At 40.9% G+C, this 17,893-nt stretch overlaps 1 protein-coding gene across 1 annotated transcript in view; it reads left to right on the top strand.

Annotated features, from left to right (window-relative positions):
* Nucleotides 1-17,893, top strand: part of TMEM120B (transmembrane protein 120B) — a 76,072-nt gene that overhangs the window by 42,985 nt on the left and 15,194 nt on the right. Inside the window, exons 6-8 of the mRNA XM_077461970.1 lie at nt 8,030-8,119; nt 11,570-11,635; nt 13,587-13,648. Of these exons, the coding sequence (XP_077318096.1) occupies nt 8,030-8,119; nt 11,570-11,635; nt 13,587-13,648 (218 nt within the window). The remainder of the gene's footprint in view (nt 1-8,029; nt 8,120-11,569; nt 11,636-13,586; nt 13,649-17,893) is intronic.

The raw sequence follows: 17,893 nt of genomic DNA, 5'->3' as shown, positions 1-17,893 counted from the left end.
CTCACATTTTGAATGACAATTGCGCGATCATGCAAAATCAAAACGCGTTTTTCATTGTTTTTGTTATAAAATTTTGCAAATAAATAATTGTTCATAAATTTAGCCCAAAACATATACTGCCACATCTCTTTGAAAGTAACCCAAATCTGTTCATATTATTTAGACAGTTAGTTAGTTATTTAGTCAGGAGTAAAGTTACAGCGTCCACAAACTATGGTATACATCTGAAAATTGATCAATCCTGATGTACTGACACCCTATCTCATTTCTTGAGGCCCTAAAATGCCAGGACAGTACAAATACCCCCCAAATGACCGATTTTTGGCAAGTAGACAGTCCAAGGTATTTAGTAAGAGGCATGGTGGGTTTTTGAAGTTGTAGTAATTTATTTTTTACATATGGTCTCCAGTGCAGTACAGCGTCATCGTATAACGGCAGTGATCACGGACACTGACTAGTGACAGTACAAATAAAAAATGCAAATTTTTTTTATTACATCTTTTTTACAATTCTTTAACACTCTGTGACCAGAACAATATAATAATGTTACCATAGTAACATTGTGCTACTCCGGGGAAGCTATCAGCATTTTTTTTTTTTTTTTTTTTTTTTTTTTACACATTTTTTGCTTATAGCAGTGAACTACATTGCTGTAAGCAAGCATTTTAGTGAATGAAACTGATTCATTCAGTTTGTTTTGTTGTGATAATCTGTGATTGCTCAAGATGGGCTGTGATTGGCCCTGTCTGTATCACGAGATCAAATTGACCAATCACAGCTAGTAAGTGTAAACAATTGATGGCACGAAAGGAAGCCATCCATTGTGTACAACTGTCGTGACGTGCTGTGATTGCTCATGGCGCTCACATGGTACCGGCAGCAAGCCAGTACACTGATCAGTTTTCGACTGTGTTCCGTGGACACAGGTGGTGACAGATCGTGCCGTTGCATGCCCTCGTGAGCAACGCTTTCTCAGAGGACGTAATATAACGTCCAGTCAGGTTGGGAGAGCAACTCCCTGGCCATCATTCTGCTGGGTGGGAAGGTGTTAACGCCTAATTACAGCTTTGCTATAACTTTATATAGGTAATTTGGGCCAAGCTGGCCCAAAATTGCTGCATCTGCTGTCAGCGATATATAAACTGTATTTAGCATCAGCTGTGTTCTGGCAGTGATGCGGGGACTTCCTGCCCTGTTTCCGGGGTAAAATCAAATCGGTCTGAGCGTTGTTCAGCCCTTCCCAGTTAGCCTTATATTTTTATGAATGATTACAACCCTTCCTCTGATTGAATTGGGTATTACATTGAAGTCAGAATAGCCAATCTGCATACTTGTTCTGAGGCCAGTGCCTCAGAAAGTGATAAAGCCATTGGATTAGAATGACAACTTGCCAGTAAGCATTTTCAGAAGAAAAAGTCAGCCGTGATTGTTTACACATTTCCTCAGTATGTGGTAAGGCTTGGCTAATTGATTAAAGCAGAACTAACGTTAATTTAGGTTTGTTTAACCACCGAGCCATAGCTGAAAGATGGCTACAGTGCAGTCGTGTTTTTCTGGCAGGGCGTCCTTGGACGTCCTCCCAGAATCTTGCTCTTGCGCTCCCCCTGGGGCGCCCTCCTGCAAACATCCGTGACTTCCGGGTCCGGAAGACTCGGCGCATCATGGATCGCGGTAAATGGCTGCAAATGACCGAGCGATCACTTGTAAACACACCTCTCTGTACCGATCGGTACAGTGCGAGGGGAGAGGGGGAGAGATTACAGCAGAACTGTGGGCTGGATGTGTAGTGCCCACAATGCTGCTTTGTGACAGTACTCTGTAACACTGTGCAATAATGTGCCAATACTCTGCAATAAATTTTAACAAAAACAAAGAATTTTTATTTATTTTTTACCGAATTTTCAGTCTTTGATTTATAGCGCAAAAAATAAAAAACCCAGCAGTGATTAAATACCACCAAAAGAAAGCTCTATTTGTGTGAAAAAAAGGACAAACATTTCATATGGGTACAGTGTTGCATGACTGAGTAATTGTCATTCAAAATGTGAGAGCACCGAAAGCTGAAAATTGGTCTGGTTAGGAAGGGGGTTTAAGTGCCCAGTTGTCAAGTGGTTAAAGGAGGTTATTTACACCCATGTTTTTTGCTTTTTTTAAAGAAAAGTGAGGGAATCCCAAAAACATACATACATACTTACCTAGATCCCTGCATTATCAATCTGATGCTGCAGCTGTCCCCTACCAGCTATACATTGAAAACTGAGTGATCAGCACTCTCTTCTTTGTCCCTCCAACTATCACTGGAGTGATGGGCTGTGGTGGGCAGGATCGGCTGGCTCAGGCTCTCATTGGTCTGGATCAGCTCTTAGCTCGCTGTCAACTGAACCCAGGAGTGCAGAACTAAGTGCACTTTTGTGAGGCACAGGAGTAGTATGCCTAAACGTGCTTTGGCCATACTTCTCCTCTTAGTTTACTTTGCGTTAAAGCAAGGAAGCCGAAACCCATGTAGTAAATTAATGTGCTTTTACTAAACCAAAATGCTCTATGTACAAACTACATCCTAGGAAAACAATACAAGACATACAGAGTATTTCAAATATGCATACAACACACATGCTACCTATCCTTCCTAGCAAATGAGCATTGACAATGGTCTGCATGTGATGGGAATAAACTAAACTATTTAGCTTGGGTTATAGTTTGCAATTTCTGTAACAAACAGGACTGAAACAATTGGAGGAAACTGGATGCTTTTGTAGTATAGATTTAGTGAAGTTCCCTTTGTCATCTTGTGAAGTCCCCTCTGGCACAGGCCTTCCTGCTGCCTAGGTATTCTTGTTACGGAGTCTCTTGCATCTACCCAGGTCTTCTTCCAGACTCAGCACATGGCTGTGTTATCTCCCGTCTTGCCCCCCCCCCCCCCCCATTTCCTGCCAACATCACTTCCTATGTAACTAGCCTTTATGAACCAGTTAAGTTAATTAGCATTTTGAACAGAAATGGTACACTGTCGGCTTACTGTACAGCATGATGCATAACAAAAGGGTACCATCCGTGTACGGGATCCATAAATGAATAAAAGACAAGAATACTGTACATTATGAAACTCTCTTGCCAACGCGCTACAGTGAAAGTTCCAAGAGGCCTTTGTTCATGTTAGTAAATTCATTGACACTAAGGTCACATCTCCAAGGTGCATGTGGTTAGCTGAGAAGGCTTAAAATGGTCTAACCAAGGCTGCCAGGTATTTATCATTTGTGTCATTATGGATTGGTGTGAGCTTTTTGTTTAGAACTGTGCCTTGTCGAAGCCTAGTGTTGGCGACTTCCATGCTTTTGCTATAGTTTATTTTGTAGCCATGAAAATGTGAGTGATCGTTGTACATTCCCGACAGGTAACATTTTCTATTGGTTGATGTTGGACTGCCATCGAAAGGTTCTTACGCAAGTTAACATGCAATATCATATTGACAATAGCAAAAACCGCAATCCACAGCCTCTTATCCCTGGGACACGTCCACCAGATATGCTACGTGTCTCCCAGCAGCCCCGAAAACAAGAAGGGTGGGCAGAGAAGCATCTTGTAATCCTAGTGAAGGTGTAGTACTGATGAGAGAGAACTTTCTAGGAGTACCCTAATGCTAACACATGGTGTGAGGATTTAAACCGCAACTCCCACGCTTTGTTCCAGTCTTTGGGAGATATAATTGTGTCAAAGTCCCGCTCCCACTGCAAACAGTACGTCGGGGCTTGTGCATTGGATTACAGCCATGGCCAAAGGTTTTGAGAATGACACATATTAATTTTCACAAAGTCTGCTGGCTCAGTTTGTATGATGGCAATTTGCATATACTCCAGAATGTAATGAGTCATGAGATGAATGGCAATTAATTGCAAAGTCCCTCTTTGCCATGAAAATTAACTTAATCCCATAAAAACATTTCCACTGCATTTGTGAAGAAGGCTTCAGGCCGCCCAAGAAAGTCCAGCAAGCGCCAGGACCGTCTCCTACAGTTGTTTTAGCTGCAGGATCATGGCACCACCAGTACAGAGCTTGCTCAGGATTTGCAGCAGGCAGATGTGAGTGTATCCGCACACACAGTGAGTCAAAGACTTTTGGAGGATGGCTTGGTGTCAAGAAGAGCAGCAAAGAAGCCACTTCTCTCCAGGAAAAATATCAGGGACAGACTGATATTCTGCAAAAAGTACAGGGCTTGGACTGCTGATGACTGGGGTAAAGTAATTTTCTGTGATGAATAATCTTTTCAATTGTTTGGGGCAAGCAGAAAAAACCTTGCTCAAAGAAGAAAAGTTGAGTGCTATCATCAGTCGTCCTGTGTCATGCCAACAGTAAAGCCTTTCATGTTCTCAGCCAAGGGAGTGGGCTCACTCACAATTTTGCCTATGCCATGAATAAAGAATGGTACAAAAACATCCTCCGACAGCAACTTTTTCCCAACCATCCAAGAACAGTTTGCTGAACCATGCCCTTTCTAGTCTGATGGAACTCCTTGCCATAAGGCAAAAGTCATAACTAAGTAGTTTGGGGAACAAGACATCAACATTTTGGATCCATGGCCAGGAAACGCCCCAGACCTTAATCCCATTGAGAACTTATGGTCAATCCTCAAGAAGGCGGTGAACAAAAAAAACCCCACACACTCCAAGCATTGATTATGCAAGAATGGGCTGCCATCGGTCAGGATGTGGCCCAGAAGTTGATTGACAGCATGCCAGGGCAAATTACAGAGGTCTTGGGAAAAGAAGGATCAACACTGCAAATATTGACTCTTTGCATATTAACTTCATGTAATTGTCAAAATAAGCATTTGACACTTATGAAATGCTTGTAACTCTACTTCAGTATACCATAGTAAGATCTGACAAAAAGATCTAAAAACACTAAAGCAGCAGACTGTGAAAATGTAATATTTGTGACATTCTCAAAGCCTTTGGCCATGGCTGTATAATAGGAAGACTAGACCCTGGGTCATCATGCTTGAGCTGCATCTAGGCTCAAATGCTGTGAGGGGTGAGATCTAATTGTGTTTCTTAGTCAGTGATTCCACTAGGTGATGAATATGGAGGTGTAGCCCAGCTTATAAGTTCTGATTGGTAGATAAAATGTTTTGAATAAGTGAAAAAAGTGAGCTGCGCTAAAAAAACAAAACTCTACTCAAAAAATCTCAAATCACACACGTATTGAAAAAATCAATAATCCCAAAGGAAAATAGTGACAAGAAAAGGATGCAAAAAATAGCTTAAGAAATTTAAATAAATTATATCAGTGAGTAATATCTTAAGCATATAAGTGACAATTAAAAAACCCACCAGTGTCAATAATATAATTAGCATAAATTATATATCCCTTATATATAAAAATCGCATAAATTATCAATAATATAAATAGTTAATAGAGCACACAACACCAACTTATTATAGTAAATATACAAAAAAACGAAAAAAGAAATTAAATAGGAATAAAGTCAGAAAAAGTCCCAGAAAAAATGATCAAAAGGATGGTGATGATTCTTCCAAAGTGAAAATATGGAGTTGACACCCACAATATTCTGTGTTAAAAGAGATCCAAGAAATCGCCTCCACCATTGAAAGGGGGCCGCTTACCAGAATTATAGATCTCAGTGTCAGTGAGATCAACAAGGCAAAAGCATAGGAGTTCTGGATGAACCGTCACATGAGCCACACAACCTTTATCCTTGATGTAAACCTCCAGACACGGAACGAAGGTGTCATGTGTCATATAAAAAATCAAAAAGGCACTCGCATAGCGTAAAACCTCTTACTTTAATGGATAATAGAATAAACAATATTGCACTCACATGTATATAGAAGAAAACGATCGTATAAATAGAGAACGAGCCGGCCGGCTCTCGTGTGCCGCCCGTACCTCCCTACGCGCGTTTCGTCACAAGACGGACGTGTTCACGGGATGCCGTGAACACCTTCGTTCCGTGTCTGGAGGTTTACATCAAGGATAAAGGTTGTGTGGCTCATGTGACGGTTCATCCAGAACTCCTGTGCTTTTGCCTTGTTGATCTCACTGACACTGAGATCTATAATTCTGGTAAGCGGCCCCCTTTCACTGGTGGAGGTGATTTCTTGGATCTCTTTTAACACAGAATATTGTGGGTGTCAACTCCATATTTTCACTTTGGAAGAATCCTCACCATCCTTTTGATCATTTTTTTTCTGGGACTTTTTCTGACTTTATTCCTATTTAATTTCTTTTTTCATTTTTTTGTATATTTACTATAATAAGTTGGTGTTGTGTGCTCTATTAACTATTTATATTATTGATAATTTATGCTATTTTTATATATAAGGGATATATAATTTATGCTAATTATATTATTGGCACTGGTGAGTTTTTTAATTGTCACTTATATGCTTAAGATATTACTCACTGATATAATTTATTTAAATTTCTTAAGCTATTTTTTGCATCCTTTTCTTGTCACTATTTTCCTTTTGGGATTGATTTTTTTCAATATGTGTGTGATCAGAGATTTTTTGAGTAGAGTTTTTTGTTTTTTTAGCGTAGCTCACTTTTTTCACTTATTCAGTCTATTATATCGGAGTATTACGATTGGGGTTGCTGCTTGTAGGGAATTTATTTACATTTTTTAATTTTTTCTGAATAGCGCGGTTTACTTTTTATATCCAGATAAAATGTTTTAGCCACTGTATTTATGCTAAAAAAAAGTCACTAAAATAGCCATGGCAACACAACATGGGGCAGCATGAAAAATACATAGATCTTACATGAATTTATTGCAGAACCTTTAAAGAAAACCTGATGTATTTGAACTGCTTAGTTGTCTGGCTGTTGTGCTGATCAATTGGTACAGTACAATTTGAGTCACAGACGTGGAATTCTGACTCTACTCTGTACTTATTCTAGATACCAAAGTACGAGGCAGCTCACACATTTTTGTCATGACGGTTATCATTTAAACAGAGCAAGAGAAGGTGGATGGTGTGTGTTGTCAAATCACATAGTATTCTCCTACTAAATCAGAGTCAGTGTTGATGGGAGAACCCTTCCCAAGGAGCTTTTGTGTTCTCCTAGTTGGGAGGGAAATCCTTGTTGGGAGAACACCGTCATTTTTGCCAGTGGCTATAGCCATGGAAATAATCGCATGAAAAGTCAGATATGCTGGTTTGTACCCAAGTCTATCAATGGATCTACTTTGGTACAATCAGCCCGCCCATAGATGGTTTGTCAATGGCTGGCTTTAGTGAGATATTGAAAGCTTCCTACTACCTAAATTGTAGTTCATAGATCGGCTGTTTACCTGCCCCCTCTATCCTTTTTCATTTGTTCATTTCACACCAAATAATGTTAACGCATATATTTTGTATTTTTGGAAGAACCCTAATCCTCCTTCAATTGCTGTGTGGCTCAATAAGGTCAGGAGTATCAATGTCATGGAAGATCTAGTGCTTACCGCTCAAGACATAGACCAATATACCAAAACATGGTCATATTAGGATTTAGGACATGTTTGTATATTCTGATGAGGTGAAGTTACTCATAGAGAGCTGCCCTGGGGATTAAGGTCCTCCTGTCTTTCTTGCCAATGCACGCATGCATTCCATCACCCTGGCTCCCTCCTCCCCTCCTCACCCCCCCCCCCCCTTTTTTTTTTTCCTCTCTCCTCCTCCTTTTTTTTTTTTTTTTTTTTTCTTCGCCCATGGGTGTCCATTAGTCTTTCTCTGTTCTTGTTCCTCCTCCCCTAAAAAAAAAAAATGTACATATCCGCCAAAGCAAATTCTGGAACATTATCTTTAGTCGCCTACTCGGTTTTGGAAGTGTGAAAATAATGTTGGCTATAGTGATGTCAGAATATCTTGCATTTCTGTATCTCGCTCTATAATACCATGCTACTGTGAAACCACCCTGTATTATGTGAGATATTGTACCTATTCTGTTGTTCACTACTTTGATAGATGCTTTGTTCTTTTTATACAAAAAAAGAATTTGAAAGAAAAAATTATATTTTGTCTTCTAGAGTGACAGATGAAGTGTTCAATTTTTTGCTAGTCTGGTACTTCTGTACTCTAACCATCAGAGAAAGTATCCTCATTAGCAATGGATCACGGTGAGTGTCTGAACCAAAGCAAACCACATGGGTTCTCATTAATGAAAGTTAGTGGTGGTAAAAAGTGAAGCAAGTTGACAGATTCTGGTAAGTGGTAGTTTTCTACTAGGGCACTATGAGGAAAAATCATTGAACACTTACAACATTTTTTGGTGGTGTTTTTTTTTTTTCCCCCTTTAATGCAGGAAGGTCTTGTGACAGTTTTGCTTCCCAACACTTGTGCCAAATTCAGGTATTTATTGCCATCACATTTAGAATCTGCCACTTTGAGTACGACAGATTCTAAAAAGATTATCACCGGTTTACAGCAAACTGGTGGTAATTAGGACCAACTCTGAGTTTGCATACAGAGACATGCCAATTCTCAGACTGGATTATTTTTTTTTTCCTGTGAATGTTTCATGAATCTGCTGGCCACTGCCCTCAGTGATCAATTACTCGTCCTCAACCCCAATCTGGAGCTAGACCAGTGATTCCATGCCCAACAGCTGAAAGTAAACAAAGGACTGGGATGCTGTCTGACAGCAGTGGCCATATTTGAACAATCTTAGCCAGCATCCTGATTCTTCCAGTCAGCAGCTGAGTGTGAGTGGCTGGGTATGAATAATCCATTGCTTGATGCTGTTGGGTGCACATCCTTTAGTGTCTTAGCTAGCAAGGGGCTGAACATGCACTGGAGACAGTGTTCTCTGTATGGACACTCCAGCCTCTGTGGGAGAGCGCTGACATTTGTTGTGCTGTTGGGCATAACAAGTTTGACCATTGGAGGACAGGCAGGCTATGCTCCCAGCACAGCCAGAAAACTGACCACAATGGGATGGACACGCTCGAATGTCTAGTGTCATCATTTTTAAAATGGGGAAAGCAGGGAAGCTGGCAGGATCACCAGGTATTTCACATAAAGGAAACAATGTAAAGAAAACAGGATACTTTAACACAAATATATGGTACAATAGACGCATATCGGGAATATAAAATGTTGGGTTAACCGGTTTAAAAAAGCCAGTATGAAAGAGCCCTTATTTAATTCACGCAGCCCCTGATATATTCCCCAAAATACCATTATCAATGCCTTCTGACTTAAGAAATTTGCATAAGTGGGTTTTTGTTACATGCAGTGCTGTGGAAAAGCTTATTTAATTTGGAAGGACTTCTTTTTTTTTTATTTGTTTTTTTATTCTATTTGTAGCTTCACAACGTTCACTGAAAAAATAGTGTAACATTGACATATTGTTTGATTAAAAATTTGTGTGTATGTGCAGGAATAGGCAAAGTGTCACTTTCAAAGGTTTGTAATTTGCCAAAATTGTGAATAGCATTCCGCATGCTTAAGTATTTGACATGTCATCCAGATCTCTTGTTTTACTTTTATACAGCTGTTTTTAGTGATTTTTATATTTTATTTCTAAGAATTCTATGAGTATTGTAATATTAATACAAATAATAGTTATATTTGACAATCCAATATAAGATTACTTGAAAAATCTCCATTCCCGTTGAGTTCTGCCTGTCTGTGGGCCATCTCGTTCCACACCTTTCTGGATTCCCTGCATGCTTTGCAGCTTTGCCTCTGCTATATACGTTCATTTCATCCCATGGTACCATGCGGCCTGTAAGCTGTATTCCTGTACTGACTCCGCCTCCTGAAACTCCTCACCTCAGTAACTCTGTAGTTCAGAAGGCAAGCTTTGAAATGTGTGACACAGCAGTGCCTACTCGCAGGCTCTTTCACACTGAAGTTTTTTTTTTTTTAGGTGCTAAAGGGCCTGTAAAGCGCCTCCCCTGCAGCCCCGGTGTGAAAGCCCAAGTGCTCTCACACTGGAGCAGTGCCCTTGCACAATGTTAGAAAAAGTCCTGCAAGCAGCATCTTTCAGGCGGTGCGGGAGCATTGTATACAGCGCTTCGGTAGCGACAGTTTGTGGGCGCTTTTAATCCTTTATTCGGGCCTTAGCGGGGGTTAAAAGCTCCCCACTAGCAGCCGATAAGCTTTACCCCTATCGCCAACCCAGTGTAAAAGTAGTCACAGAGTATAATAAATATGTGCCACAGAAAGGAAGTAAATGTGTGGGAATCTTCACAGAGCTTACAAACTTGTTCAGATTCATAGGGGTAGGCTAGAAATAATTTAAATACAATGTATAAATATGATTTTACATTTTGACCATACATATAGGGGCGTATCTACCGTGAGTCAAACAAGGTGTTTGCCTTGAGCAGCATATTACAGAGAGACAGCGCTCCCCCCCCCCCCCCCAAGTAGAAGGGACACTAGCGAGGACTGCAGAGAACAGGAGCGGAGTGGGCTGACAACCTGATGCCCTAAAAGTGTCCACTGCAGACAGTGCTGCTTTACTAACCTACAATATTAATCCCAACCGGCCGAGACCTGTAGCTTGCTCAATCTCCACTGCTGGCTCTACTGCCCACTGGTTGCTTGGGCTGCGGTGCCTGGCATCTTGCAACTAGTGATGTCACGTCCCTGCCCTAATGCAGAGCAAAGCAGGGGCTCTGACATTCAAAAGAGGATTTAACTTCCTCCACCGCTCAGCGCCTAGTGCTTTAGCGCCACCCACCTCCATCTTCTCTGGCGGCACGGCATGCTCAGAGGGAAGGGAAAGGAAACTGCCAGGACTCAGTTGAGAGCATCTCTCAGAACTCTGAGGTGAGGCTAGGGATGGATTGAAACCATGTGTGTCATGAGGAAGCCAGGCACTGCAATAATCCATTAAGAGGAGCTCCCCTCTAAAGGTCCCCAGTGTGAGCCCCCCAACGCTGAGTATGTGACCCCCCCCCCCCCCAACTAGTGAAGGACTACTGGTCCCAGCATGAATCCCTGACATCTAAGAGGTCACATCCTTAGGTCTCAGGGGTTCATGATGGGACTTATAGTCCTTGAATTTTGATGGGGGGCACATCCTTAGATCCCAGGGGTTCATGTTGGGACCCTTCCAAAAGTGAAGAACTGCAAGTCCTGGCATGAAGCCCTCAGAGCTGAGAATGTGACACCCCCCCAAAACTGATAAAGGGCTACAAGTCCAAGCATGAACTCCTGAGATCTAAGGGTTTGACCCCTTAGTTCTTAGGGGTTCATTCATGCTTGGACTGCATAACCACCAATGACCCCACTTAGCATATTTTACAGATGTTGGGGCGATTTTAGTCTTGCCTAGGGCAGCACAAAGCCAAAATACACCAGTGCATACAATACTTAGGGGAACCTGATTGAGCTAGCCTCTGCCCTATGATGGTAATCTATTGCTCGTTCTTATCAGGCAAGTTTGTTCATTTGTTTGATGGGATTTTTTCTATAGATGGAGACCTTTATTCCTGATGTTTACATATTTTCTTCTGTGCTTCCTTGTAGTTTGATGTTACCGCTGGTTAGTGTTTAGTTTTGTAAGTTTAATATTTAATTCCTTTTTTAAAGTTTGTTTTTTAAATTTTTTTCAGAATAAAAGGATGGTGGGTTTCACATCACTATGTATCTACTTTTCTTTCTGGCGTGATGCTCACATGGTAAGTTCAAGCATTTGCAGTGTATATTTTGTAAGTATTGCTGTTGGTGAAGTAGGTAGAACTGTTCTAGCAACGAGGCATCGTCACATGTTTGTCATTAAATTACAAATAAACCTGCCAAAGTATTTGCTCATGCATTCTTGTGATTCATATACCCTTCCAAATTATAAACATAGAGAGTTATACCTCTACTCATAACCTGCGGCTTTTTTGGCTACCTCGCCAAAATGTTAAGCCTTTTCATTGTACATGGATTGAACATCACTGTAATAATGAGGTCATCCTTGGCCCCACCTCTGTTGAGCTGGCCAGAGACTGGTCAATTTTGTTTTGTTTGTTTTTTTGTTTTTGATCAGGGAGTGGCCTGATCAAAAGAAGCTGAACATAGAATACATTGATCAGCGCTGCAGTCAATGGGCTGGGGCACTGACTGAAGCAAAATTTTCCAACAAGCCGATTCGCGAGAAGTTGATCAATAGATTGACTTCTCATGAACGAGAGTGGCCGTAGATGGATCAGAATTTGATCCATGTATGACCAGCTTTAGCCTACCTAAATATGCCCTCTTTCTAGCTGCCAGTGCTTGACACATTTGTGTGTACAGTACAGTAGAGCTGAGTTTGCTAACAATGCAGGCACTCCCTCTCTCAACTTGATTTCTGGTATGTCTGTCAATACAGGGAGTAAATAGGCTACAAGACTCTACCTCATCCAGTCAGAGACCACCTTGTATTCACTGCAAACATTTCAAGGCATCTATAAATGGTGGCATTCCCTAGCAAATGCTCCCATGACTACTATGCAGAAGCAAAGCAGCTCGGCACAAAACCTTTAAGGTAGCTGTAGTAGCCTGAAGGGCCTCAAGGGATTCCCTTAATTTCCTCTCGCTTCATGTTTTGGCTATGTGACAGGTAGTGAAGATAAATCTTCCCAATAGTACATAGATGGCCAATAAATATCTAAAATGCAGATTTTTGCCTGTAGTTCTACTTTAAAGCGTTTGTTAAACTAAAAAAAAATCCTGTTCCTTAAATGCATGTTTTACAGCCCCCTGTATCACCTGAAATGCCTGGCTGATCTGGCCAGTTTCTGCCCTCCATTCTGTATGCTGACCACGGTGTAACATGGCTGCTGAGCCCTGACACTGTGGTCAGATTACGTGCCTCGGTCATCCGCTGTGTCCTCTGTTCTCTTCTGTGCTCTCTCCCACCTCCCTCCCTGCCTGTGAGCTCAAAGTCTGTGCCTGCCCCCTCCGCTCAGGCTGCTCTAATTACTATTAATTTCTCACCCTATCCTCTCTGGTTGTGTATGATTGTGCTTCATAAAAATAATGCAATATATACCTTGTTTACAGAGCGCTGATCTGACCCGCCCCATCTCTCCTCTCTCGCATGACAGCTGCAGCAGGCAGGCCTTCTCTCTCCTCCCCTCATGGCTGACATCAGTGGGGGATCCTTGGTCCCGCCCGCTGCATCTGTCGGACTGAGAGAGGCGTCTGAGTCAGATTAGCGCTCTGTAACCAAGGTATATACTGCATTATTTTTATAAAGCACAATCATAGGGGGACATCACAAACATAACCACAGAGGATAGTGTAAAATTACATTGGTGGTTAACAACCACTTTAAGGCACATAAAATCAGACAAGAACACCCCCCCCCACTACAATTTGCACATTACCGTGTGATATGGTAAACTGTGTTTGACATTTGTTTCTGCAATACATAAGTGTGAATCCAGACTTGATTATGTTTCATTTTCGGTATATGAAAGCGTGAATGAAGGTAACTGAAGCGGTTGCCTTGGCAGGCAGATGTTTTCCTCTAACCTGGCATAGTAATGATGGCAGTTATCTTCTTGTTGTGGGCAGCACTTTTTTTTTTTTTTTTTTTAACGTAAAAGGTTTAACATATGTTATAGAAGTTAATGCATTTATCTTTTATCTGTCTAGGCCAGATGGCTTAATGTATCGGATGTTCCGCAATCAGTTTCTTGCATTTTCAATATATCAAAGTAAGTAGATTTTCTGACCACTGCATTACATTCAGGGTCCTTTTTCATGTCTGCGAGTATTTTATTATTATTTTTTCTCTCTCACTCACACACTCACACACACACACCTTTTAAGATATCAGCCACACAGGGAGTGCATTGTTTTTAATGAGTCACTTGTAAAATGTAGGGGAATGTAAACACCAAATACATTTATAATGATTTCTCTGCTGAAATATAGGAACATGTGGCACTTTACTCTTAGTATGCTGTCCTCCATGTTTGCCATATCTCCAGACTCTGGCTTTCTTAGCCACTTCAGTATAACACTGGTATTATGCTATTGGGTCACACAGCCCATGCTAGAAATGGCAGGTACACTTGATATAACAGCAGGTAAGAAATGCCATTACACAGGCAACAGAGTTCTGGTGTCATGTTGATTTTTAACCCTTAAAAAAAAAAAGTTATTTTTGATGTAAACGTTTTTTTACAAAATGTCTTAAAACTGATTGTTTATACAGTAAGCATGATTTGCCTATATAGTATGTTTGCCACTGATATTTGTAGTATAAGGTATGCTTCAGCTCTGCAATAATCATACTCTAAATCCTAAACTAAGTACTTGAAACCGAGCCACTAAGATGGTGATCGCTGACTCATGCTGCATATGCATTAACCATACAGGTAAATTATGTTGGCCACCTGCTAACTAGGCGGAAGACCCGACATTTAGGATGACTGTGAATTCACCTGTATCTGTGAGCCCTTAAAGAGAATTTCAAAGCAGACTAATGGCAGACACATAACCCCAGTATATGCAAAAAAATTTTTTAATATATTATATTTTGGACTGGAATTTTAGTGCATGTTACTGTAGTATATAATTGTTGGCTGCAGAGCAATCCTAGAAAAGATAATTCATGTTGATTAGCGTTATTACTGCTACAGATGGGGAAAAAGGTGTGCCTTCCACTTAAAGATACACTATCAAATTCTTGCTGATGGATTGCATAAAAATGGGATCCTTTTGCAGGACAATATTGCCAAATGAAAGCCTTGTTTGTCCTTCCTTATTCTTAAGTAATCACAAAAATTATTGCTAATAAGTAGGCCCATAGCAGAAATGTAAAAATTGCTCTGTTCCATAGGGGGTGTACAGGTGTGGGAGAGCTGATGTGGTTAAAGGCCAAGTTCACTTTTTGCACCATGTTACCTTACTTTGGATGTAACATGGTGTGAAGGCCATTCCACCCCATAACAGCAGCTGCTGTTACTTTTTAGGAGATCTGTGAATGAATGAACTACAAGTCCCATCTGCCACCAAATGGACTTGTAGAACTCTGATTCCAAAGAAGTTGGGACTCTGCTAAATCTACAAAAAGAAAATGCAATGATTTTCAAATATCCTAAATTATTTAATTGAGAAGAAAATTTACAATTTTAAGAAAAAAATAAGGTACTGTAATTTTGAAATTGATGGCAGCAACACATCTCAAAGTTTTGACAGGGCCATGTTTACCATGGTATAGTAGTGTACCCTCTTCTTTCAACAACACTCTGTAAATATCTGGGAACAGAGGACAGTTGCTGGAGTTTTGGGAGAGGAATATTGCCCCATTCTTGCCTAATATAGATTTCTAACTGCTCAACAGTCCTGGGTTGTCTTTTTCATATTTTTTTTATTTCAAGTTGCTCCAAATATTTTCAATTGGTGAAAGGTCTGGAATGCAGGCAGGGCAGACAAGCACTCGAACTCTTCTACTATGCTGTTATAAATGCAGTATGTGGTTTGGCATAGTCCTGCTGAAATCTGCAAAGCCTTCCCGATCTTCTGGATGGGAGCAAATGTGCTCTAAAACCTCAATATATCTTTTTAAGTATTGATGGTGCCTTTCCAGATGTGTGAGCTGCCCATTCCATACTGTACATACAAATGTATCCCCATACCATCAGAGATGCAGGCTTTTCAACTGAGTGCTGATAACGAGCTGGAAGGTCCCTTTCCTCTTTAGTCCAGAGCCCATGTCACAGTTACATTTTGATTTTGTCTGACCAAAGAACAGTTTTCCTCTTTGCAACAGGCCATTTTAAATGAGCGTTGGACCAGAGAAGACTGTGGCGTTTCTGGATCAGGTCTTCAGATTTGAATAATTCTTTACATTATATAACTTTTCCTTGCACTTGTGAAGTGCACAGCAAACTGTCTTCACAGACAGTGAGTTTTGGAATTATTCCTGAGCCCATGCAGTGATGTCCATCACAGATTAATGCCTGTTTTTTATGCAGTGCCGTCTGAGGACCCTAAGATTACGGGCATCCAATATTGAGTTTTGACCTTGTACTTTGTGCGCAGAGATTTCGCAGAGCCTTTTGATATGTTCTTTCAGCACTTCCTTGTTAGTACCACTTATTTGCCAGCTTTTTGTCGCCCTGTCCCAAATTTTTTGAGACCTGTTGCTGCCATCAATTTCAAAATGACCATTATTTTTTCTCTTAAAATGGTACATTTTGTCTGTTTAATCACCTGCGGCAGTTTACAGTAAATATACTGGGAGCAGGTGGTGGGTGCACAATCAATCACTCACCTGTACATGAGGAGCTTCTTCCAAGTTTGCTTGCATGCACCCCCTGACCCATGCTGTCATTGGCTACAACACAAGTTTGTCAGCAGGTTTAGGCCAACAATTTTGCCCAAGAACCTGCTGATTGGCTGTAGCCTATCACAGAATGGTCTTGTCTTGTTTGTAAACCTAGACACAGGATGTTCTTGGTTTCACTCTTTCTGAACCCTTCACATAGATGTGAATGAAGAAAATCGTATTTATCTTAGGGTATAGACAAGGGGGCAGTAAATTTTTTAACAAAAAAAATAAAATGTAGTGCAGCTTATCCACTCCTAGATGTGGTGGATGCATTCATTTTTTATTTTTATTTTTTGGCCTCTTTTCCTTTATTTTCACCTGTTAATCCTGCAAGTAAATAAATTGTTTTTCAACTTCCTTTAACAGACCAAGCTGTCCAGGAATAGTGGCAGTTAGAGTGTTGAGACAAACCACTTAACAGGGTGGTGGCACCTTGACAGGGGTGCTTATAATGGTCAGCTTTTACTTGGCTATGTTGAACCTTTTATCCTCAAAAGAAAAGAAAAAAAACTTTGCTCTAATATTTCAAAGCCTAAGGGCAGCCAAAATAAAAACAGAAAAGGCAGCACAAGGGACATAACTGAGGGACACGTCCTACAGACTGACTTGATGCTGCTTTTTTTTTTTTTTTTAGCTGCCTTCCTACAACCCCACCCTGCCACTGAAGTCTTCTAATGTGGCCAGGGTTAAACAAGGGGCTGTAACAGGCTTTTTCAACAAGAGATCCCTACACTGCCCGCATTTTCCACCCAGCTGTTTTATCCATAGAAGCCATACTACATTTTCCATAAATGAAACCTGATCTATGGATGGAGGGGGTGGACCTATCAATCATCCACCTGTCCTCCATGTGATATGGTGAATCAACCCCAGGATCACTGCTGTTTCAAAAATCAGATTTACAGCTGAAACATAATGCATTTTAAAGTGATTGTAACGTTTTTTTTTGTTTTAAACAACAAACGTGTTATACTTGCCTGCTCTGTGCAAGGGTTTTGCACAGAGCAGTCCTGATCCTCTTCTTCTGGGGTGCCCTAGTGGCGCTCCTGGCTCCTCTTCAGCGGTGCCCCCCACAGAGAGATGCTTTCCCTGGGAACACCCATGTGGGCGCATTCATTAATCCTGCTGTTGTGTCCCTTGACACAGCAGGTCCCCCCCACCTCACTGAATTTGATTGACAGCAGCAGCAGCCAATAGCTCCTACTGCTATCAATCTATCCAATGAGGACAGAGACCATGGCTGGAGTTGCTGGGCTTGTGCACATCACTGGAACGAACAGGATCAAGTAAGAAAAAGGATGGGGGGGTCTCACTTTTGTTAAACATAACTGAAAAAATACACACACAACAAATGAATACAGATGATTATTTTGTTTGGCGACTCCTCTGAAAACTCTAAAAGAAGTTTTGTTACAAATTTGTCAATGGCTGAGAAAGGGCTGCGAGAGTCCTGTTCTTGCTGAGCAACTTGTAAAACAGGAGAGAGTCAGTCTAATGCAGGCCATACATGGTCCAATTTCAAACGAATTTTCTTTTCAAAATCAGAAAGTTTTTTTTTTTGTTTTGTTTTTTCTGTGATCCGATGATACCACCATTTTATTTTCAAAATTCAGCCGACCAA

Source organism: Lithobates pipiens, unplaced genomic scaffold, assembly GCF_037356315.1.
Source record: "Lithobates pipiens isolate NorthernLeopardFrog02 unplaced genomic scaffold, aLitPip1_a1.2 Scaffold_3, whole genome shotgun sequence".
In the NCBI taxonomy this organism is placed as follows: domain Eukaryota; kingdom Metazoa; phylum Chordata; class Amphibia; order Anura; family Ranidae; genus Lithobates; species Lithobates pipiens.
The sequence above is the reverse complement of the archived record's forward strand: the minus strand, read 5'-3'. Positions and strand labels throughout refer to the sequence as shown.